This window comes from Sebastes umbrosus, chromosome 4, assembly GCF_015220745.1.
Source record: "Sebastes umbrosus isolate fSebUmb1 chromosome 4, fSebUmb1.pri, whole genome shotgun sequence".
NCBI classification, from domain to species: Eukaryota; Metazoa; Chordata; class Actinopteri; order Perciformes; family Sebastidae; genus Sebastes; species Sebastes umbrosus.
In genome coordinates this window covers 15,657,762-15,680,264 of record NC_051272.1, presented here as the reverse complement: position 1 = coordinate 15,680,264, position 22,503 = coordinate 15,657,762, and the positions used below count along the sequence as shown (strand labels likewise).

The 22,503-nt window shown below is 38.5% G+C and overlaps 1 protein-coding gene and 1 long non-coding RNA gene across 4 annotated transcripts in view; one reads left to right on the top strand and one right to left on the bottom strand.

Annotated features, from left to right (window-relative positions):
• Positions 1-22,503, top strand: part of chd2 (chromodomain helicase DNA binding protein 2) — a 31,274-nt gene that overhangs the window by 2,274 nt on the left and 6,497 nt on the right. The window contains exons 4-30 of one of the 3 annotated variants that reach the window (XM_037768661.1): positions 3,639-3,696; positions 5,137-7,067; positions 8,557-8,591; positions 11,010-11,250; positions 12,924-13,010; positions 13,225-13,283; positions 13,737-13,853; positions 14,186-14,365; positions 15,884-16,023; positions 16,109-16,334; positions 16,426-16,526; positions 16,631-16,672; positions 16,789-16,967; positions 17,089-17,213; positions 17,328-17,544; positions 17,846-17,935; positions 18,041-18,231; positions 18,331-18,519; positions 18,641-18,803; positions 18,959-19,111; positions 19,728-19,799; positions 20,297-20,446; positions 20,544-20,698; positions 20,786-20,882; positions 20,975-21,067; positions 21,168-21,341; positions 21,520-21,689. In XM_037768661.1, the coding sequence (XP_037624589.1) occupies positions 12,924-13,010; positions 13,225-13,283; positions 13,737-13,853; positions 14,186-14,365; positions 15,884-16,023; positions 16,109-16,334; positions 16,426-16,526; positions 16,631-16,672; positions 16,789-16,967; positions 17,089-17,213; positions 17,328-17,544; positions 17,846-17,935; positions 18,041-18,231; positions 18,331-18,519; positions 18,641-18,803; positions 18,959-19,111; positions 19,728-19,799; positions 20,297-20,446; positions 20,544-20,698; positions 20,786-20,882; positions 20,975-21,067; positions 21,168-21,341; positions 21,520-21,689 (3,170 nt within the window). In that variant the 5' untranslated portion in view covers positions 3,639-3,696; positions 5,137-7,067; positions 8,557-8,591; positions 11,010-11,250. The remainder of the gene's footprint in view (positions 1-3,638; positions 3,697-5,136; positions 7,068-8,556; positions 8,592-11,009; positions 11,251-12,923; positions 13,011-13,224; positions 13,284-13,736; positions 13,854-14,185; positions 14,366-15,883; positions 16,024-16,108; positions 16,335-16,425; positions 16,527-16,630; positions 16,673-16,788; positions 16,968-17,088; positions 17,214-17,327; positions 17,545-17,845; positions 17,936-18,040; positions 18,232-18,330; positions 18,520-18,640; positions 18,804-18,958; positions 19,112-19,727; positions 19,800-20,296; positions 20,447-20,543; positions 20,699-20,785; positions 20,883-20,974; positions 21,068-21,167; positions 21,342-21,519; positions 21,690-22,503) is intronic. The other 2 variants (XM_037768659.1, XM_037768660.1) reach the window with 2 other exon arrangements.
• LOC119487624 lies at positions 303-22,024 on the bottom strand. Its single transcript, XR_005206746.1, has 3 exons — positions 22,014-22,024; positions 14,828-14,833; positions 303-535 (listed from the first exon to the last, which is right to left on the bottom strand). It is a non-coding gene; the product is annotated as an uncharacterized LOC119487624 (long non-coding RNA).

Sequence of the window (22,503 nt, the reverse complement as noted above, 5' to 3'; positions counted from 1 at the left end):
AGCTTCTGTGCAGTATAGCGGTTTCTTTTGACTAAAAGGGTCGTGTCTAGAAGGTAACACGCAAATTGCGAAAACTTGCTAAATCTCTTGCGAGACTCACTGCCCGACGACCTAGCCTAACCTTAACCATTCGAGGTCATTGCCTAACCATAACCATTCGAGGTCAATGCCTAACCTTAACCATTCGAGGTCAATGCCTAACCTTAACCATTCGAGGTCAATGCCTAACCTTAACCATTCGAGGTCAATGCCTTACCTTAACCATTCGAGGTCAATGCCTAACCTTAACTATTCGTGTTCATTGCCTAACCTTAACTATTCGTGTTCATTGCCTAACCTTAACTATTCGAGTTCATTGCCTAACCTTAACTATTCGAGTTCAATGCCTAACCATAACTATTCGAGTTCAATGCCTAACCATAACTATTCGAGTTCAATGCCTATCCTTAACTATTAGAGTTCAATGCCTAACCTTAACTATTCGAGTTCAATGCCTAACCTTAACCATTTGAGGTCAGTACCTAACCTTAACCATCTTGCGAGAGTTTCGCAATTTGCGTGTTACCTTCTAGACACCGCCGACTAAAAGCAATGACAGTTATGTCTGAAGGTAGGACAGTTGTGCCCCCTAGTGTATAATGTCGTGAGTATGTACATATCAATAAAAAATGTGAAAGTGATCAAGCACCTGTCTTTGGACTGGAGTCATTTCGTGGTTAGTTTTAAATAATTATGCAAATTCAGCTCATATAAATTAGAGTGATTTAACTCTTAAGTGATTTCGACATATCATTAAACTAGTTAAGCAAACAGCTGAAACGTGATTAATAACATAGGATGCGCCCAGAAGTTGTCTTCAATGCCAACGTCTCTCTCTGTGCAGAGAGACGTTTATGGATTTAAGTGTTGAAATAGATAGTTTAAGAGTTAACATTTAAAGACTGTTTCCTTTATGTATTTTATTGTAGTAAACATTCAGTCATTTAAAATAACATTCAGATGTGTTATATGTTAACAATGGTCTTTGGACTTGCTAGCTAACCTGTGAAGCACTTACGATCTTTATGATTATCTCTTTGTCATAACATGTCCCGTGTAATAAAAAAAACTGATAATCTTCACATTGCACTCACATCAGTCATATTTAAAACACTGACAATTTATAATACTTACTGTGGCTCCTAGGCAAGAGGGGAATTTGGTGAATGTGTGATCCCAAAATATACGTCCGATAACGCTTCAATTTCCGCCGTGTGAACAAGTGGCAATCTCCGGTACTGAGATGTTGAACGTGTCAAAAACTGCAGTTCCTCAAATGGCCACTTGAGGCTCCAACAGCGAGTCAATCCCATGTTAAAATGCCTGACTTTACAGCAGAAATAAACATGTTTACAGCCTGGTACAAAAAAACGGTTTTGGTCTATATAGCTAATATCCCCGATCATGACAGCTGTACGGGGGGGTGAAGTTTAAATAACTCACCTGTTTAAATTATATGAAGGCATAATAAAAGGCGTGACAGGTGGATGCCGTCTCAGGTCGCTAGCTGTCTGCTCTACCACGTCACCCGGGCCTGCCTCAGCTCAACTAACGATCTACCTTTTTGCCCATTTTTGGATTAGCGGGGAGTTACGCTGTGTGGTCACTGCCAAGATAGCAACGGCCGGAGCCACTCACTTTGAGCTACACAACGGCTTTTCAGAAACCTATGGGTGACATCACAGAGGCCGTTGATATTTTATACAGTCATTGGGTGTGAAGAATCTTGCCATGTAAACTTTTGGTACAGCATCATTCATTGCTGATTTTACCAACTGACTACTTAAGAGGCATGGATGTTGCATCTCTTTTTTTAGAGTTTTACTAAAATCAAAGAGTTGTACTAAGAATCCTAGTACTTGTCAGATGGGGCGGGTAATACTAAATCGCCCGTGCTGCCATATATGTCAGTAGTTTGACAACCTGTGCAAACTTCCCAACTTTGATTAATTTACATTTTTTTGATTACATGTAGTAAGTTAGCAACCTGGTGAGTTTATAAGTTGATTCCATTTGTTCAACTTATGCAAAATTCCTACCAGAGCAATGGCGAAATGCGGCATGCCGCGAACTGCCATGCAATGTCAATGAAAGCCGTGGCGGCCGAGCTCAGTACGTTGCGTTTGATTCTGCGGCAAAGTGCGGTCAAATTTAAAGTAGGGAAAAGTTGAACTTTTAGCGGCGAAGTAAGAGTACCCGCAGCCAATCAGTAAACCGATCCTGTGACATGTTGACCTATGTTACAAAGAATTTCTTTCCACCTGAAACGCATGAACACGCCTCCCGGCCGCAGATAAATGTAATTATTGCCGCTGCCTGGTGTGAATTCAGCGTTAAGTTTAATATTCGGTGCCATTGGGTGCATTTGATCTGCGTTGTTTATTATTTCATCATGCCATGGCGTTTGGTTAGTGACACCTGGAAAACAAATTCTAAGACAGCCCCAAAATGTATATTTACATTAGTATGATCCGTGTCTGCTTTATTAGCAGCTGTGATGATATTTGCTGCCAAAAGAATGGCATTGCAAAAACTTTTGTACCTAAATATGAATAAGAAAAGCTCATTTTAAAACATGAGCCACAACCTCAATTTCTTGTGATTAGCAATGCATCAATGTGGAATCTGTGGAACAATAACTTAAAACATTAAATACTACTTGTTTTGATCAATATGTATAGGAAAACATTTACACTAATTCACAGTCCAGAAAATCGAAAATAATCTAAAAATGGATCATGGAATATTTTCCATTGACATTGTTTAAGAAAAAATTATTGAAAGTTGCTCTGAGCCTAGAATCACATTTCTTTGGCTGCCCTCTTCAAAATAATGTTTCCTTCTTTTTCTTTACAAAGATGTAGCCTAGATGTAGAAACTGTCAAGAGTCCTTACAACAGAAAGCATAAGGCTAGAAATTCCCCAAAAAGAACATAACTGCAAAACTGTAGACTTGGCAATATGACTTGCTTAATTTGGGAATATGAATCTGGTTGATTTTTTTTTTTTTTTAAATAATGTAAACAAAAAAGAGGTTTCCATTTTGCAGTTAATTGAGTTTCCCAAGAGCACATAAATTCACCATACAGCACAAGAACTGCCAACCCCACTCAGAGGGACGTATGTTTGGTTCATGTCTGCACATGCCTTAGTTAAATATGCAGGGTGCTTCACTGACCAAACACTAAAAAAAATAAGTCTGTACTTGGTAGTCTGTTTGGTTCAAAACCCCTCAAAGGGCTTGAGGATAAGTTTTAATTATTATTGTAATAAGACGTTTTTCAGATTCCATTATTGAAGCAAAAATAATAGTTTGCGTCCCATATGAAAAGATGCATGCTATTTAGGCTTCTATTAAAACAGGGACTTGTCCTTAAATCAATTTTCAGCAAAAACATTTGCTGTATAGAACATCAAGCTATTAATCAATATTTTCATTCCTCACATTCAAATGATTATATACGTCAGTTGCGATTAACATTTAAAATCAAAAGACCCAATCAACAATCACATTGAGTGGTCCACTTATTTACTATATCTGTGTGAATGTGATGTATGTTGATATGGGGATCATTCATAGTTTCTTATCTTTTCCACAGCGGAGGCACGAGACTGGTGTGAAGATTCTCGAATTTTGAAAAAAAAGAAGACGGCTCTGTAAGTTCTCCATGTTTGACTTTTATTCACACTGAGCTCATAAATATAATTGAACATTTTAATTCCTAGGGATATGTTACCTATATCCCATTGGGATAGATTGAGGATAACACACTCCTATTTTGAGCAGATCTTGCTACATTTTTCTGGAATATTTATTGCTGACATTCACTTTTACTTGTTAAGGCTAGCAAAAGACCTAGATGTTAGCAGGTAGTGAGCATAAACAAAGGGTAAGTTTGTAAATGTAGCTTTATGGTAGTACATGCGTAACAATTTATCATGTGGCTACTTTCGGAATTGATAATAATATAAGCTATTTTTACTGTGGCTCTATGTGGACATGGGTTGTGTTGCCTCCTGTTGGTACTTTACAGAAAAGACCACATTTCTCCAAGAGTTCCTATATTCTCCATTTTTGCTAAAATCTCTGATAGGTTTTTGGCCTTAAAGTTGAAAACATGGCCGACACCATTTTGTTTTACTGCTGTATTTCAACACTTATAGAGCTACGAGGGATATTTCTTCCTGATTTTGAGCAGTAGATGTGTGAAAATTGCTATTGTTTGAAGGGTTGCTTTAATAGTTATCGGATGCTATTATGTTGTCAATGTGTTGGTCGATCATGTATTTGCTTTGATGACTTGGGTAAACATTTCAATTTGGGCAATGGATTTTAATTTGCATACATCATTGTTTGCTCACATGCCAGTGTTTTGTAGTTTGGATCGTAATGTGTTTGAACATCACTGTTGCGTAATCAAGTCTTATGCAAAACACATGTTGTGAATTAGGCTAACTCTAGACTCATCATGCCCCTGGTGGTCAGTTGATGAATTTATTGTTAAGTGTTGTCGCATTTACTAAACTTGGACTTCAGTTTGCTTATCAATTCTTCAATGCGTTACAACAATTTGACAGATCAGCAGTTTGCTGCACTTCTTACTATATAAGTTAGTACTAAGAATTGCCATGTGCAAGATTCTGCCAAATCGTTTTATTTACTACATGCGATGCATAAAAAGTTGTATTGAATGTCTTATTGGAATTTAATAATTAACGTTTGGCTGTAATATTTCAACAACTTTGATCCTAAAATTAAGAACCCTTATGGCGCTGGATTACAAAGACCCCCCCAATCTGTAGTTAGCCTTCTATACGTTGTCGATGTGATGACTTTTAATTACAATTCGTGAGAATAGCAATTTTGTTTTAAAAAAAATTAACAACTGAGTACTTATTCAAACTCATATTTCAGATTAGCACACACACTTGCGCAATGCTAGCTAACGCAACTGAAAGCTAGCCATGTTTGTTGCTAAACTATCTTAATTTTAGTCTAGTTTAGCATACCGTCTTTAACTGCTGGACAGTGAATCATTACTCATTTCCGTTGCACTGTGGGCTTACGACTTTTCCTTCTTTTTTTATCCTATCAAGACGCCATTCAACTGGATATTGCTGAAGTGGAGACAGCGTTGTTTAACGTGAAGATGGCAAAGTGATTTGGCAGTTAGCCGAATTTTGACAAGATGAAACCTTTTTTCTGACAGGACTTTGACGTTTTCATTTTTATTTTTTTACGACAACACGGACACTGGAACAATTTTGTGGACTTGAAAAAATTGCAATGTTGTTTTTGGGAAACACAAAATCAGCCTTTGTACATTTGATATTCAAATGTTGTTTTTAAATAAAGTGTATGTCATCGTACTTTTTCCTGGCTTTGTTTCAGTTTCATTAGCTAATTAACCAGAAAATCACAAGAGGATATTTGGCGTAATATTTTGATAACGTTGGAGGTCCATTAGCTCGGCTGTTGGTTTTAATATTCCGTACAACAAATTAATTTGGTTAGCAACGACTTTATGTCACCACTCATTAAGGTTTGCTAATTTATAAGCTAGAACCAAGTGCTTACGGTAAACTTCGTACTGGGTCGATGAATCTCCTAAAGTAATGCTCTCTTTTAACAATCATCATTCGATTGGTTGAGATAAAGAGAATGAGTCAGTCCCATTTGGAAAATCTTAATTTTATCAATTAAAACAGTTGAAGAATACAATCCTTTTACATTGCAACTAGAAAAGGTTTTTTAGTCTGAAATGAAACAAAAATGGTTTCCAAAGACTCTCTAAAATGGCTCCCGGTCGTCCTTCTTCCTGTCTGAGCAGGAAGTGATGCAATTGGTGCAACATAAAATAATATACTTTTAAAGCCTCTCAGTATCTTTAACCTTTTTTATATGAAGTGGCAAGTAAAAGGTCTCAACTTCAAGCAGCCTAGGGGGCTGGATAAAATAAATACTAAATTTATATATTAAAAAGCAACATTTAAACATAATAAAAGGGGTGGGACTTAACCATCACCTGAGTGTGTGGGGTAAATGGAAATAACGTCAATCAAAGGCAAAGCTTTCAGAGCTAGGAAGGAGCTCTAGATGGCGGCTGAGCCTTGGGAAGGGTGCCATGGGCTTTCGTCGGACCGTTTCTCTTGCACCGTTTTTCGACCCGAGACCGCTTTATTTTGATTATATTTGAAGTGTGACCGTACCGCGTGTGTTTTAACGAGAATTTAGACGTTTTTGCGTGGTTTTTGGGCTGTTTTTTCGATCCGAAACGAGCCCGTCTGTGCTGTTGCTGAGGGAGTAGCTTGTCGTTGTTTTCCATACTGGGCTCTCTGGCAGCCATGGCGCGCCTCCATTTTTAGTGTGCTGCTTCGCCTCCTCTGTCGCTCTGAGTCTGTCATCTAATGCAGACTTTAAAGGCCTAAAAGCTTTACAAAACAACTCTCTTTTTTTCTAATTTAATGTTAAGTTATTATTCTTTTTATTTTTATTCGATTTGCTTAAAACCCTGTTATATATATAAATATATATAGCGTGAATTTAATAGTTCATTTATAGGGTTACCACCTTTTCTTCACATTGTTTACATTGTGCAGCTTATAATTTACTGATTTTCTTTCCATCCTTTAAATCTTTATTTTTCTTATCCCTTCATGTGATGACGCAGTTGGAATTAATTGCATGCGGCTTGATCCGATATTGAAAAAAGACATTACGTTGGATATTTAACGTATTTGTATCATTTTTCCTGAGCAATATTTTTTTAGATTAGCGATGTAAATAATGATACTAAGATCTGTCGATTTAATGCCTTTTTTTTTCTTAACTCGTGTCGCACCGCCTGGTTTTTTTTTTACTGCCACCTGAGCAAAGCCAAATCTTATGGGACTTTTATGATAGGTCTCTAACTTTTTGACAGTAAAATACCAGGACAAAAAGAAAGCTTTTTCCAGGATACTACCATGATGAAGAATAAAAGTGACAAACAAGAGGATGAAGGATCGACTCATAGCAATGCATCAAGGTATGATCCTTTTTTTACTTTCTTTTATACCCCCCTTTTCATATCTGGTGTGTGATTGTTTACCTTGTCAAGCATGGTTGATCACCTGTGTATACATTTGCGACGTGATTTTGATGGAAGTGCACCACTGTCATGAATGACCTTGCTATTGTTTAATAGCCACACCCTGATTTTTTTTCCTATTCTTTCACTCAATACTGAGGTTTCAGGCCTGTGTTTTAGAGATCATTGCCCACAAGATGTATATGTGTTAGACCACAGGAAAACCCCTTTTGTCCTGTATTATGTTCCTAATGCTTTATCACAAATGTTTCATGTCCTATCGCTATAATGTAATGACCTTGTCTAAGTAGTTGGTACTGCATTGCACCATTTTTATCAACGTTGTTTGCTTGTTTTTTATTTATTTCAGAAACAATGTGTTGTTTTGGTGTCACATATGGTCTGTAGTATATCCTGCATTTTTAGATGGTTTATATAAATATAAAATATAATTGTCATTAGCTCCTTGACCTTCAATTTATACTTTTATATCAATATGTAAGCTTTTATCTGGACTCAAAAGTTTTGACCAAGTTTATTGAGTTTTAGCAAATCCAAGTTTGCTCATGCTTACTTATTTCTGCTCATTCAAGCCAAATATTTGAATGCCTTATACATTATTTTGTCTTGTTTTAGATGGATAGCAAAACTTCAATCTGTGTGTATTATGACATTATGTCAGTGTTCACATGCTTATGTTACATATCCTTTTAACCTCCAACTTTATTTTTTATTTTTTGAGGCCACATTTTAATTGACAGTTTCAATTTCAAATATTTCTCTACACAATGATTATTTATTATTTTTTTTAGAATTGTTGAATGTTTGCTTTCACTTGTCAAGCAAGATATTTTATCCATTAATGGTCCCTATCACACACATTTACTGTCATTTTTCCGTATCAGATCATTTTTAAAAGCACCTTTTGTGTTAACATTGATGGTGTTAGTTGAAGCATCTTTCTTGAACATGTTTAATGCTTGTGAATGTTACAGAAAAAAATATTTTCTATTTAAATCTGGCTTTTTATGTATTACTTGTCAGGTAGATTATATTTAAAGGCCTACAGCCAAAAGTCTTGACACTTAAATTATATTTTTTTTACAGTTTTGTCTGCTGTTCCTATTAGAAAGATGGTAAAAAAATATTTGCACGTGTGTATTTATCCCCCTCAGGTATCTTCACAAATCAAAACAAGTGGAAACACTATTCTATTTTCATCAATAAAGATGTGTTTTTAAAACTGATATCAGGTGCATTTGCATGGTGTCAGAACAATGCAGGATTCAGAAACAGCACAAGTGGCTAGCCTTTATTTTAAGAAACAAATGTGTGTATATATTGCATAAATGCTATGGCCCAACATAAGTTTTTTAGTGTTAGAATTGCTGCCATGTTTTCACAAAAAACAATACAGCCTGATCACAATAGACTGTTGTGTTTTTAGATAAAGACACAGAGACGTTTGGATACTAAATGCAGGTAATCACCCTCACAGCATTTTACTGACTGTACACTGCAGCAGGTTACATCACACTTGTAGTTTTTCTGTGTGATCTTGTGGCAGCCATTTTAGTACTTTCAGCTGTGTGTGAAATATGTCCTCTGCTACTGATGACAGTCTAACTTTGTCATACGGATAGATGAGCACCGAGGGCATGCACAGCAGCTTAAAGAGCAGCAGAAAATCTGGTGACTTAATATAACATTATATCTTACTGAAGTACTGTGTACATGCTCTCCTGAGTCACAAAATGGCCCTTGCTTTGTGTGCCCAGCTTGCTCACTTATCTGTATTAAAACTCAGCTCAGAACTACATGGAGGAGGAACAGGAAGAGTTCAGACTATGGAAAGCCTGCACGCTGCGCTGTCATAGGCTAGATTTGCACCTAGCAACACGCCAGCCAATGAGAATTCGAGAATAGTGTCATGCCCCGCCCACCTTTGACCTCACTTAAAGCGGAAGGAGGCATGCACTTCCGAGTTTGGTCATTGACGCTGCTCATGGTGCAGGCTGTGAAATGTAGTAAAACCCAGTCATAATATTTACATTTATACCAGTTAGATTATAATAATTTAGTTCCAACAAATTAAATAATGTTACTCTTCAGTATTATTCACATAGTTGTATCAAATTAATTATTGTTACTCTTCAGTGTTATTCTCACTTTTTTTTATCGGATTAATCAATGTTACTCTTCAGTATTATCTCCATAGTTTTATCAAATTAATTGATGTTCCTCTTCAGTATTATTCCCATAGTTGTATCAAATTAATTGATGTTCCTCTTCAGTATTATTCCTTTAGTTTTATCAAATTAATTAATGTTCCTCTTAAGTATTATTCCCATAGTTGTATCAAATTAATTCATTTTTCTCTTCAGTATTATTCCCATAGTTTTATCAGATTAATTGATGTTCCTCTTCAGTATTATTCTCACATTTTTATCAGATTAATCAATGTTACTCTTAAGTATTATTCCCATAGTTGTATCAAATTAATTAATGTTACTCTTCATTATTAGTCCCATAGTTGTATCAAATTAATTAATGTTCCTCTTCAGTATTATTCCCATAGTTTTATAAATGCCAAAATACAGATGTGGTCATTCTTTATACAGTTATTAAGGCAAATATTAATCCTTTTATTGTTCTTAAATACACTCATTCAAGTAGATGTAATAATTATTGAGCCTATTTACTAATTGTAGTCTTTGTAAAATGATCTATGCAAGGCAGTGATTCCTACAGATGTATTCTGGGTGAGTGCTGCCCCCATGTGCCCAGACGAGGTACTGCACACAGAGAAACCCAGACAGGAGAGGTCAAATTATCAAGCTGGTTTTATCCATTGATGACCCCCATCACGTTAATGTATAGTCATCTCAAAATATCAAGCAAATTTGAACTTAATTGCATCAGGATATACCCTTTTGACTTCCATTTTGTTTTCAGAGGGGTCCCAAAAACATTTAAAGCTCCTTGTGTGTGTCGACACTGAGTCTTTTTCTGAATAAATGACATTTTGTGACAGTGGTTACCAACCAGGGAGTTTGGACCTCCAAAGGAGACCCAAGATAAATCTGAGGGGTCATAACATGATTTTGTTTTAATGAAACTTGTCTAATACACAAAATTGTTTATTTTCCTTTTGCTTGTGAAAGATACTGCATACTTTCACCTCTTCAGGCCTCTAAAAATCCTTCTAACGAACCAATCTGAGAAGAACAAAAATCACAATTTTGTTAGACTGCTCACAATTTATCCTCAACTGAGGCCGTAACGTGATGAGGGGTCACGAGTAAACACAGCTTTGACTTAATTTGAGTCATAAGCTAAAATGGTTAAGAACCATTTGCAAATCTTAATGTTCTTGTTCCTCCTCATAAAGTACAGTATATTGAGGATATGAGTTGGGCTACTAAATGTTGACTGTTTATTTAATTTTTTTATTTTAGAGGAAATATTTTAATACTGAGTCAAAGTTGTGATGCCTTGTTAAATTAGAGTTTAGCTCCATTTAAACTTATTTTAGTGATGAAAGCACGTCTTAGGCTTCTCAAAAGGACTGTAAGAGGATTTGTGTGTCTTAGAGAGAATGAGGTTATTATAAGACTGTTAGCTGACTAAGGAACATGCTGCATGATGTAATTAGGTTTCTGTTTCCTCCCGTCTCAGTCACAACTTACTCATGCCATCAAGCTCTTGTAGTTTCTCCATGTCCTAGTGAGAGTGTGTGCACTTTGAGTTTGAGTTTTTTTAAGTTGCTGCCACAACTCTACTTACATTTTTTTTGCCATGTTGTTGTTGTTGTTTTTGTTTTTGGGTGTACAGAATTATATCAAACTCAACATATTGCACTGCAAAATCGAAAGAATAAACATGTTCTTGTTCCTGTAGCAACTCAGCCTCAGAGGAATCCAACCGCTCTGCGTCGGAGTCCGGAAGTCAGTCAGAGAGCGAGCATGGCAGTGAGAGGAGGAGATCCCACAACTCCGAGTCAAACAGCTCCTCAGAGTCAGAGTCACACTCACACTCAGAGTCAGGGAGCGAGTCGGCAGAGTCCAAGTCACAGCAAACCTCAGCAGAAGTGAAAGACAAGCCAGTTAGAAAGAAGGAGCGCCTGGCCGATGTGAAGAAGGTAAAGGTCACTGAACTTTGCGGAGGTACCTAAGTCTTATTAAAGCAGATTAAGGTTCCTGTCCTCTAATAATGAAGACTGAGTTAACTTTGTTTGTGTAATCAGGCTCTTAATGTGATTATGAAGATTCGACATGCAGGACAGTTTCACTTCAGTCATTTTGTTTTTGTATCTATGTTAGACTGTAGCTGTGTCCCAGTTCTAAACCACATCCTAATGCTAAGCAGGTTTTTGAGTATGTAGCGCGTTCACATTGACAAAGTGGCAAAAAGTATACTCAAAATAGAAAGTATGCATACTAGAAAATGCTTAATGTGCTGTTGATGTACACTGTTGTCCCATAATGCAATGCTCAAAGGAAATTGAGGCACTACTCAGCTAGTAGGTCGCAGTTGGTGGTAAGATAGCAACAGAAACATCTGGGAGAACAGAAATAAGCATTACAGTCTTAAAGAAAACACATGCTTTGGTCTTCCAGTGTTGCAGTGTTGATTAACTTTCATCAGCACACATAATGCATCATTTACTGCAAGACCAAAACAGTGATGTATGTTAATTTTTTGGGGGGGCTTTAACTGAAGATTATTGTCATTGTCGATTAATCTGTTGATTATTTTCTCGATTAATCGATTGGTTTGGTCTATAAAATGGTGGAAAATGTTGATCAGTGTTTCCAAAAGCCCAAGATGACGTCCTCAAATGGCTTGTTTTGTCCACAACTCAAACATATTCAGTTAAATGTCATAGAGGAGTAAAGAAACCAGAAAATATTCACATTTAAGAAGCTGGAATCAGAGAATTTTGACTTTTTTTTATTATTTTTTTTAAAGTACTCAAACTGATAGATTATCGAAATAGTTGGCGAACATTTACGAACTATTATACAGTAGAATAATTGATTAGGGGACCGGCAGAAAAACAGTCAGCAACTACTTTGACAATTTACTCATTTCATTGTCATTTTTCAAGCAAAAATGTAAAAAGAAAAAATTCCTAGTAATAGCTTCTCAGTTGTGAATATTTACTACTTTTCTCAGTTTTTCGTTGCTGTAAACTGGATATCTTTGGGTTTTGGACTGTTGGTTGAACAAAGGCAAACACAAACGCCACCTTGGACTCTGGGAAACTGACTGGTCACATTTAGAGCTGCAACAATTAATTGATTAGTTATCAACTATTAAATTAATTGCCAACTATTTTGCTAATCGATTATTTGGTTTGAGTAATTTAAAAGAAAAAAAGTCAAAATTCTCTGATTCCAGCTTCTTAAATGTGAATATTTTCTGTTTTCTTTCCTCCTCTATGACAGTAAACTGAATATCTTTGAGTTGTGGATAAAACAAGACATTTGAGGGGCTTTGAGAAACACTGATCAACATTTTTTTTCACCAATTTCTCACACTTTATAGACCAAACAACTAATCTATTAATGGAGAAAATGATCAACCGATTAATCGACAATGAAAATAATCATTAGTTGCAGCCCTAGTCCCTATTGGCCAGTATTTTATCGACTAAACGATTAATTGAGACGATAATCAGATAATGAAAATTATTATTAATTGCAGCCTGACTTATAAATTAGGATGCAGAATGGAGTTGGGACATGTTATATTTGTATAGTGATACAGAAAGTCAGCGGCTCTCTGATAGCAGTCGCTCTCTGTTTACAGATGTGGGATGAACATCCAGATGTGTATGGGGTCAGGAGGTCAAATCGCAGTAGACAGGAGCCGGCTCGTTTAAACATCGGCGCTGGGGTAAGCAGATGTGAACGAAAGCTTGAAGACGGACAATGAAACTATAAAGACAAACAATACTAATATGCATTATGGACTGGCTCTGCACAATTACTTCCATTGGAATCAATCAACAAGCCGCTTGTGCCACCTAGTGGACGTTCTAATGAAGTGCTGTTTCATTTCACAAGGAAACAAAGCTCTGACTGAAATCTGCTGTGCTGACTGTTCACAGGGTAGCAGTGGCTCTGAGAGTGAAAGTCCCAAGAGAAAAACCCGGGCCAAGAAAAAAGAGTAAGTGCGAAGACTGTGAACATCTTTGTGGATTTGTATTATAATTTATTTGGTAGTACAGCACCATATTCTTTCAATTTTGCCATGTTGAGACACTTACACGGAACTCTTTTGTTAGCAAGATTTTTGTTTGATCCATACAGTAGTTTTGCACAAGTCATGTCTGTTTTTGTCATTGTGTTTTCAGTCTGTATTCATGTTGTGAATCTTATCATTTTAAGCTTCTTGTTGTAAATGGGTATCTGTTTGTTCCAAATGGGCTCAGTTAGTTTCAGTTAGACAGGCGAGGTTCTACGTTTACATCAAAACTGATTGGTCAGATCGGCGGCTTATCCCTGATCAGATTGGGTTGTGGTGAACAGCACCCTGTGGCCAGTATTTCATGAAATAAAAATTTGGTTTATAGCAGTGATGGGCCTTGAGGGTGAACTTGTGGCATTTCTTTGTTGTAAGAAATATCTGGAATGACTCAAATGATGAAGACGAGGAGGAGGAGGAGGAGGCTTCCGAGAGTACAAACAGTGAGCAGGAAGAGAAAAAAGTTAGATCCAGACGACTTCCTGCTAGAAGGTAAGAGCGTAACGAAGCCTGGCCATCAGACAGCTACCCACTGGTCATCTCCAAATCATTCCATGTTGTGTGAGCACTTTTCCCTCCTTTACTTTGGTGTAAAGTTTACCCCTGAATGCTGCAACCTGATGTTCTAAAATACAAAAAAATGTTATATTTAATTGAATCATAAAAGATGATATAAATGATTTTCAAATTGTAAAAAAAAAAAAAAAATGTCGCTGCAGTTTGTCAGGCGGCCAAAAGAGACCAAAAGTCCCTGACGATGATCCAGGAGGTTGGTTCCTCATCTCTAAGTGGTTTGTGTTTCTGTTCTTGACTGTGTTTTACAGACCTCAGACCAAATCATCATCCAAAAAACAGCCGTCTCAAAAAAGCAGGAAGTCCAGGAAACAGGACTCGTCTGCTGAAGAAGACGACGATGATGATGACGACGACGATGATTATGACGACGATGACGACGACACTCAAAAGAGACAGACTCGAAGAAGGGGTGCAACAAAAGTGAAAAGGTGCATTTCTGAACTCAAAGTGATTTATCTTCTCAGAGATTTTGATCCATTGTTAGTACAACTGTCCCGATGCATTGAGCTGTTAGACAGGGACATTTACTGTGCGTTCAAATACCCATTACCATACTATTTAGAATCCTAGAAAAATATATATAGTATATCTCAATACATAGTATGTCAAATGCAGTATGCCAAAAATACCAGGATGTCCTACTACATCTGGTCACATTTTGCAGAATGCAAGCCAGCATGCTTTTCTGGCTATTCTGACCCACAATCCTCTGCACAGCGGTTGTATGAGTAAGAGGGTGAAATTTCAAGGCGCAATGTTATGACGAAGTAGTATGTCCTATGCATACTGCATACAACGTAGGTACTGTGTAAGGGCAGCTGCAGTATGTACTAAAAGTAAAAAGAAAAAGTATTTGATTTGGAATGTAGCCTTCGTTTTGTTTTCAGTACTCCAGTCTAGGGCTGGGCGATATGGCTTATAGATAATATCTCAATATTTATAAGCTATGCTGCGATATACGATATATATATATCCCAATATATATATATTTTCTCTAAAATAACATAACTGTTGATGATCATACCAGCGTGGAACACAGCCCGTATGACGTTTGAGAGGGCTTTCATTTTGAAATTCCCCGTCAGAATGTCCTGATATTGTCTGAGTGACACTCTGAGACTTTAGACTTTATTGTCCCACAGGGAGAGAAAATCTTTTCCACAGCACTGTACTTGTCAGACACCAACACATACAACAGCACACAGTAACCTAGAACATTTAGACAGACGCTGTCAAACAGAGTACAGTCTGTGCTGTCGCAGCACAGTGTGCGCCATCTGTGTACTTTTTGTCATTTTGAAGTCGCTTTTTGGAAATGTATTCTTTATTATTAAGTTTGACTTATTATTCACACAATTGAAATTAGTTTTGTTTTTTTCTCATACAGTTTGCATGCAGTATTTTTTTAAATGATAATTTATATAAATATATTATATATTCATTTTATTTATTTATTCATTTTTGTTTGATTTATTTATGTTTTTTTTTTGTTTTTATTTTGAAGCCTTATATGCTCTTAGTGTAATTCCTAGTATAAACATGTACCGTGAAACAACGTGGGGGCTAGTTTGACTTTTCCAAACTGGAGGCTGGCATCTTTCATCACCGTCTCCAAACTCAACGCGTATAAACTCGCTTTGACTCCTCACTTCTTCCGCTTTCTCCAGGCTCTTTCCCTGCTTCCCTCCTGATACAAAAACACAACGCCTCATTGTCACACACACTTGCACACTTTGTTCTGTGTCTGAGAGAGGGAGAGAAGCGAGAGAAGCGAAATGCTAAAGCAAGTCTCATGCCAGCGGCTTACAAAACTGATGCGACAATTTGTACTATATGTTGACGACATAGTAATTTACTACAAGCAGCAATACATCGAGTATATTTGATATATCGCCCACCTCTACTCCAGACTAATGTTTTACGCTTCATCCTCTGTTGTGTTACAGTTATAAAGAGGACCAACATGACTTTGAAACAGACTCTGATGACCTGATTGAAATGACGGGGGACGCAGGCGAGGAGCAGCAGGATGACGACAGCGAGACCATTGAGAAGGTTATGGACACCAGGACGGGCAAAAAAGCAGGTAACGTATTTTCTCTTGTCGTTTCTCATCAAAATACATTTACCGACATGTATACAGTCTAAAAGTTGTTTTTTTCTTCTTCTAGCCACGGGGGCTACCACCACTGTGTATGCTGTGCAGGAAAACGGGGACCCAAATGAGGGCTTTGACCCCGAGAACGATGAAGGGGAGACTCACTTTCTTATCAAGTGGAAGGGCTGGTCCTACATCCACAACACGTGGGAGAGCATGGACACTCTGGTGCAGCAGAAGGTCAAGGGACTGAAGAAGCTGGACAACTTCAAAAAGAAACACGATGAGCTCACTTCATGGTGAAAATTCTTTGTCTTCACATTCACATTTGTTTTTAGTTTTTTTTGCCGATGTTCATCTCAAGAATGTTTATTCTGTCTTTGTTGGTAGGCTGAGGAGGGTGTCCCCCGAGGATGTAGAGTTTCATAACTGCCAACAGGAGCTCATATCCGACTTGAACAAGCAGTTTCAGTTTGTGGAGCGCATTATTGGTAAGAATTCATCACCAATTGTATTTGCATTTGTCTGGCAGTGCTGCAGATAATTTTTTTTTGTTGCACTTAAGTTGTACTAAAAGGAATTTTATTATTAACAGCAACTAAAACAGGAAAGACACCAGGATCCATTGACTTCCCCTGTAAGTCCCTTTTTCTCATTTTTCACTGTTACATTCTGTTTTTAAATGGTCTTCTGTGCTGTACACTCCTGTGCTTTTACTTTTCATCACCATCATTTGTTTGCTTTTTTAAACAGCTCATAGTCACAAGTTGCCAACCTCCGACGAGCCAGAGTATCTATGCAAGTGGATGGGCTTGCCGTATTCAGAGTGCAGCTGGGAGGACGGAGCTCTGGTTAGAAAGAAGTATCAGCCCTGCATCGACAGCTTCACCAACCGAATCTCCAGTAAAAACGTCCCCTCTAAAGAGTGCAAGGTCAGAGTCAAATGGCCCAAAATGGTCTAGTTTTCATATCCTCTTTTTTTAATCACTTCCCTTTTTATTTTAAGTTTTTCTCCTCTTCATGAATGAATTTTGTTTCTAACTATCGTTTCAGGTGTTAAAGCAAAGACCAAGGTTTGTTCCTCTGAAGAAACAGCCATCATATATCGGAGATGAAAACCTTCAGCTGAGAGATTATCAGCTGGCTGGGTTGAACTGGTTGGCTCACTCCTGGTGCAGGTACTGTGTAAATGAGTATTATGTCATTTGTGTTTGTTTTGATTACATCATTTTATTTATTTATTTATTAAATTGTTTTCAAAACCATGCCTTTTTCTTCTGCTCCGTCCTCAGGTGCAACAGTGTCATCCTCGCTGATGAGATGGGGCTGGGAAAGACCATCCAGACCATCTCCTTCCTGTCCTACCTGTTCCAACAGCATCAGCTGTACGGACCCTTCTTAGTGGTGGTGCCTCTGTCCACGCTCACCTCCTGGCAGAGGGAGTTTGACACCTGGGCGCCGCACATGAACGTAGTGGTCTACCTCGGTGACGTCATGAGCAGGAAATCGGTATGTTGAATCCTGAATCTCTTATGGTACGTGTCCACAGGAGGCGTTGTTTCCAAGCTTCCCATTCATTGTCTGTGTAAGCAGCTGTGCAATGCATTCTGGTAGCATTCATGGACTGAAAGTTGGGAGCAGCAGCCCATGAGTGAAAGCGTTTGTCCAATCAGGTGTGCAGTGACGGCCCATCAAGAGTCCAATGCTGGGAAACGACGCAAACCTTACCATGGACACGTACCATTACAGTCTGGTTGTATCTCCAGAGTTGGTTACATGAACTTAATTTTGTTGCTTCTGTTTTCTGTAGATCCGTGACTACGAGTGGGTGAACCATCAAACCAAAAGAATCCGTTTCAATGCGCTATTGACCACTTACGAAATTCTACTTAAAGACAAGGTAGGTGCAGTGATCAGCATGTCTTTAGGATTGCGTTTATGTTTTTATTACGCAATAAAACGTGTGTTGCATGAAGAGTTACATGGACTTAACGTTTGTCTCCAGGGGGTGCTTGGGAACATCAACTGGGCGTTCTTGGGTGTGGATGAAGCTCACAGGCTGAAGAACGACGACTCCCTGCTGTACAAAACGTTAATGGAGTTCAGGTCCAACCACAGGCTCCTCATCACTGGCACTCCGCTGCAGAACTCCCTCAAAGAGCTCTGGTCGCTGTTGCACTTCCTCATGCCTGACAAGTACGTCCCGGTTTTAGACGTTTTAATATGACACTGTTGAACAGTTTGAATTGCAACTAGGGAGGAGTGACGTTTGTTATCTCTGTCGTGCACCAACAGGTTCGCGTCCTGGGAGGATTTTGAGGATGAACACGGGAAAGGAAGGGAAAACGGTTATCAGAGTCTTCACAAAGTCCTCGAGCCCTTCCTCCTGCGGCGCGTCAAGAAAGACGTGGAGAAATCTCTCCCTGCCAAAGTGGAACAGATCCTCCGCGTAGACATGACGGCACAGCAGAAACAATTCTACAAGTAGGATTTTATTTCTGTCTTTTGTAACCATTTTTTTTTTTTTTACTACATCGGCAAATCTGTTGTACAGCAGCTGCATTTCTCCTCCCCATTAATTTAATTTGTTCCTCAATATTTCCAGGTGGATTTTAACGAGGAATTACAGAGCTCTTTGGAAAGGCACCCGAGGCAGCTCCTCCGGCTTCCTGAACATCGTTATGGAGCTCAAAAAGTGCTGCAACCACAGTTTCCTCATTAAACAGCCGGATGATGTAGAGAATGAAACACAAAAGGAACACCTGCAGGTATGTCTCCGTATGAACCCTCTTTAGCTCCCAGCAACACCTCAGGATATCTCTGCTCTGCGGAGGAAACTAGTTGTGACATAACAATGATGAAAACACGACAGACTCTTTGCTACTTGATTTTTCCCTGACACCCTAACTTTGTGCCTCTTCAGAGTCTCGTGAAGGGCAGCGGGAAGCTGGTGCTGCTGGACAAGCTGCTGACCAGACTCCGAGAAAGAGGCAACCGAGTCCTGATCTTCTCCCAGATGGTCAGGATGTTGGACATTCTGGCTGAATACCTTGCCAAGAATCGCTACCCATTCCAGGTAAGGATTGGCACATTTTCAGGCCTGCATTTCTATATTACATATGTTTTTTCTGCTAAAAAGAAGTGTTTGTTGGAACATATAAACAGGGCAGTGTGCTTTGAGTACTTTATTATTATTATTATTTGCAGAAAACTGACCATAAAATCATACTTATGGTGCTGTCACCCTGCTAACCGTTGGGTTCTACTAGCATTTTCTAAAAAGTGTAACCAGCTGCATTACCAGTATTTCCAGAATCTGTGTCTAGACTGTTGTTTTTATTGGTGTTTACAGTGCAGGGGGCTTTCGGGGGTGCTTGTATTTGGTGGGTTTGACTCGGATGAGGATCGGATGTCAGTGTTGTTGCACATATACTCCGCCAGGCTGAGAGATCCTGTGGTTATTTATAATCAACAAGTTATTTTCTGCTGAAGACCAGACGAACTCCTGCAAGTCACTCGACTCGGGGTGTTTTTGCTGACTTACTCTTCGGCGTGTAGACTGTTGTGATCAGTCTGAGCATATAGACCGGGTACAACGGCATGCCGAGCAAAGTGATGCCAAGGTTATAGCAGTTAGCTGCCCGGGGAAGTCTTCAAAGGTTAATTTCTCTCTGTTGGTTTCTCCTTTCCAGCGGCTGGACGGCTCCATAAAGGGAGAAATCCGAAAGCAAGCACTTGACCACTTTAATGCAGAAGGCTCAGAGGTATGTATACTAATCATTTAACGCTACTAACATCACATTTATTAGAATATTAGCATAACACAAAAAGCAGTCCTATCTTATTAGTATGATGACTTTTTAAACAAACACACGGCCCATTTTTCTGCTTGTTTTTGGACTTCTTTATTTGAGAGCAGTAGCAGATGACGGATATATTTTATAAATGGTGTAAAAAAGGATAAAATATACATGATTACATGAAATAAGGCTGCACAATTAGTCAAAATGTTATCGAAATTGCAGGAGGCGCAACATCGCAATTGCAATATCGGTCAAAATAATCGCAATTAGATATTTTTTTTCAAAATAATTATGCCCTACCTTGAAAGAAAGTCTGTTGAAGTACATTTGATTCATGATTACCATTTCCCTATTTTGTTGTTATTATTAATAATGCAAGACATATTTACAAATGTTGGTGTGTGTCGTGGTGCATTGCTCGATGGGGTCTGTATTAACAGTTTGATTTTGTTTTCCAGGACTTCTGCTTCCTGTTGTCCACCAGAGCTGGAGGTTTGGGCATAAACTTGGCCTCAGCAGACACCGTCGTCATCTTCGACTCTGACTGGAACCCTCAAAACGACCTGCAGGCTCAAGCCAGGGCTCACAGGATCGGCCAGAAGAAACAGGTAATTGATGGCTTTCACTGTAGATATGCTACAGAACTGAAAAGATTGTTGTGTTGTAAGTAAGTAAGTAAATCACACCCATGCTTTCCTCTCATAGGTGAATATTTATCGACTGGTCACCAAAGGGACAGTGGAAGAGGACATCATCGAGAGGGCAAAGAAGAAGATGGTGTTGGACCATCTCGTCATTCAGAGAATGGACACCACTGGTCGAACTGTACTGGACAACAACAGCTCTGGAAACACATCAAAGTAAGTTGTCAGAAATCTGATTAAATATTGAGATACTGAAGCTTCTGTGTGTTTTAACGTTGCCGCTTTTTTTTTTTTTTTTTACAGTTCAAACCCATTCAATAAAGAAGAACTGACTGCCATCCTCAAGTTCGGAGCAGAGGAGCTTTTCAAAGAGGCAGAAGGAGAGGAGTCTGAACCACAGGTACTACAACGACGACCAATTGTCTTCTGTGCATTAAAAATACTTGCGTTACATATTAGTTAAATTAAACCTGAATGTATTTCTTCCTGTAGGAGATGGATATTGAGGAGATCCTGAGGTTGGCTGAAACAAGAGAAAGTGACCAGGGCTCAAGTGCTACGGACGAACTTCTCTCTCAGTTTAAGGTACCTGTTTCTGTTTTGTACTGTTGCATTATTGTTAAGTTTGTAAAGATCCCTCTCTTTCAACTTTTAATCCCTTTCCTTCTCTCTCCTGTCGCTGCAGGTGGCCAATTTCTCGACCATGGAAGAGACCACTCCTGAGTTTGCGGACAAGCCCGGACGGGAATGGGACGATATCATCCCCGAAGAGCAGCGACGCAAAATCGAGGAGGAGGAGAAGCAGCGGGAGATGGATGACATCTTCATGCTGCCCAGAAGCAGGAGCTCTAACAAGAGGGTAAGACGAGAGTTTTTACAGATTTCTTTGAGCAAAGAAAAATGTTGTTTAACTGATATGTACACAGTTACAGTGAACTGTTTGTATCTCAGAAACATACTTTAAAATGCTTCCTATCTTCCAGCAGCTTATTTGAATGAAGTCATAAAGTGTTGCTCTTGTTCTCCTTGTCTTTCAGGCTCAGGCCAATGACAGCGACAGTGATGTGGGCTCCAAGCTGAAGAACCGCTCCTCAGGCTCCGAGAGTGAGACTGATGATAGCGATGACGACAAGAAGCCAAAGAAGAGAGGCCGACCCAGAGCCCGCAAAAACAACGTGGAGGGTTTCACAGACGCAGAGATCCGCAGGTAAACTTTTTAGTTGTAGTAGTAGTTTTAACTGTCAATCGATTAAAATATTTAATCGCGATTAATCGCATGATTGTCCATAGTTAATTGCAAATTAATCTCACATTTTTAATCTGTTCAAAATGTACCTTAAAGGGAGATTTGTCAAGTATTTAATATTCTTATCAACATGGGAGTGGGCAAAAAATGCTGCTTTATGCAAATGTATGTATATATTTATCATCGTAAATCAATTAACACAAAACAATGACAAATATTGTCCAGAAACCCTCACAGGTACTGCATTTAGCATAAAAAATATGCTCAAATCATAACATGGCAAACTCAATCCTAACAGGCAACAGTGTGCTGACTTGACTATGACTTGCCCAAAACTGCATGTGATTATCATAAAGTGGGCATGTCTGTAAAGGGGAGACTCGTGGGTACCCAGAGAACCCATTTTCATTCACATATCTTGAGGTCAGAGGTCAAGGGACCCCTTTGAAAATGGCCATGCCAGTTTTTCCTCACCAAAATTTTGCGTAAATTTGGAGCGTTATTTAACCTCCTTTCCATCAAGCAAGTATGACATGGTTGGTACCAATGGATTCTTCAGGTTTAGGTCTTCTTCTTTAGGTCTAGTTTCATATGATGCCAGTATTTTCACTCTTGTTTTAAAACTGACCTGCTACAACCTAAAAATCTCAAGTTGTGTTAATGCATTAAAGAAATTAGTGGCGTTTTAAAGGAATTTGTGTTAACGCGTTATTATCACGTTAACTTTGACAGCCCTAGTATTAAACATTTTTTGTATTACAGTGAAGACTGCTCT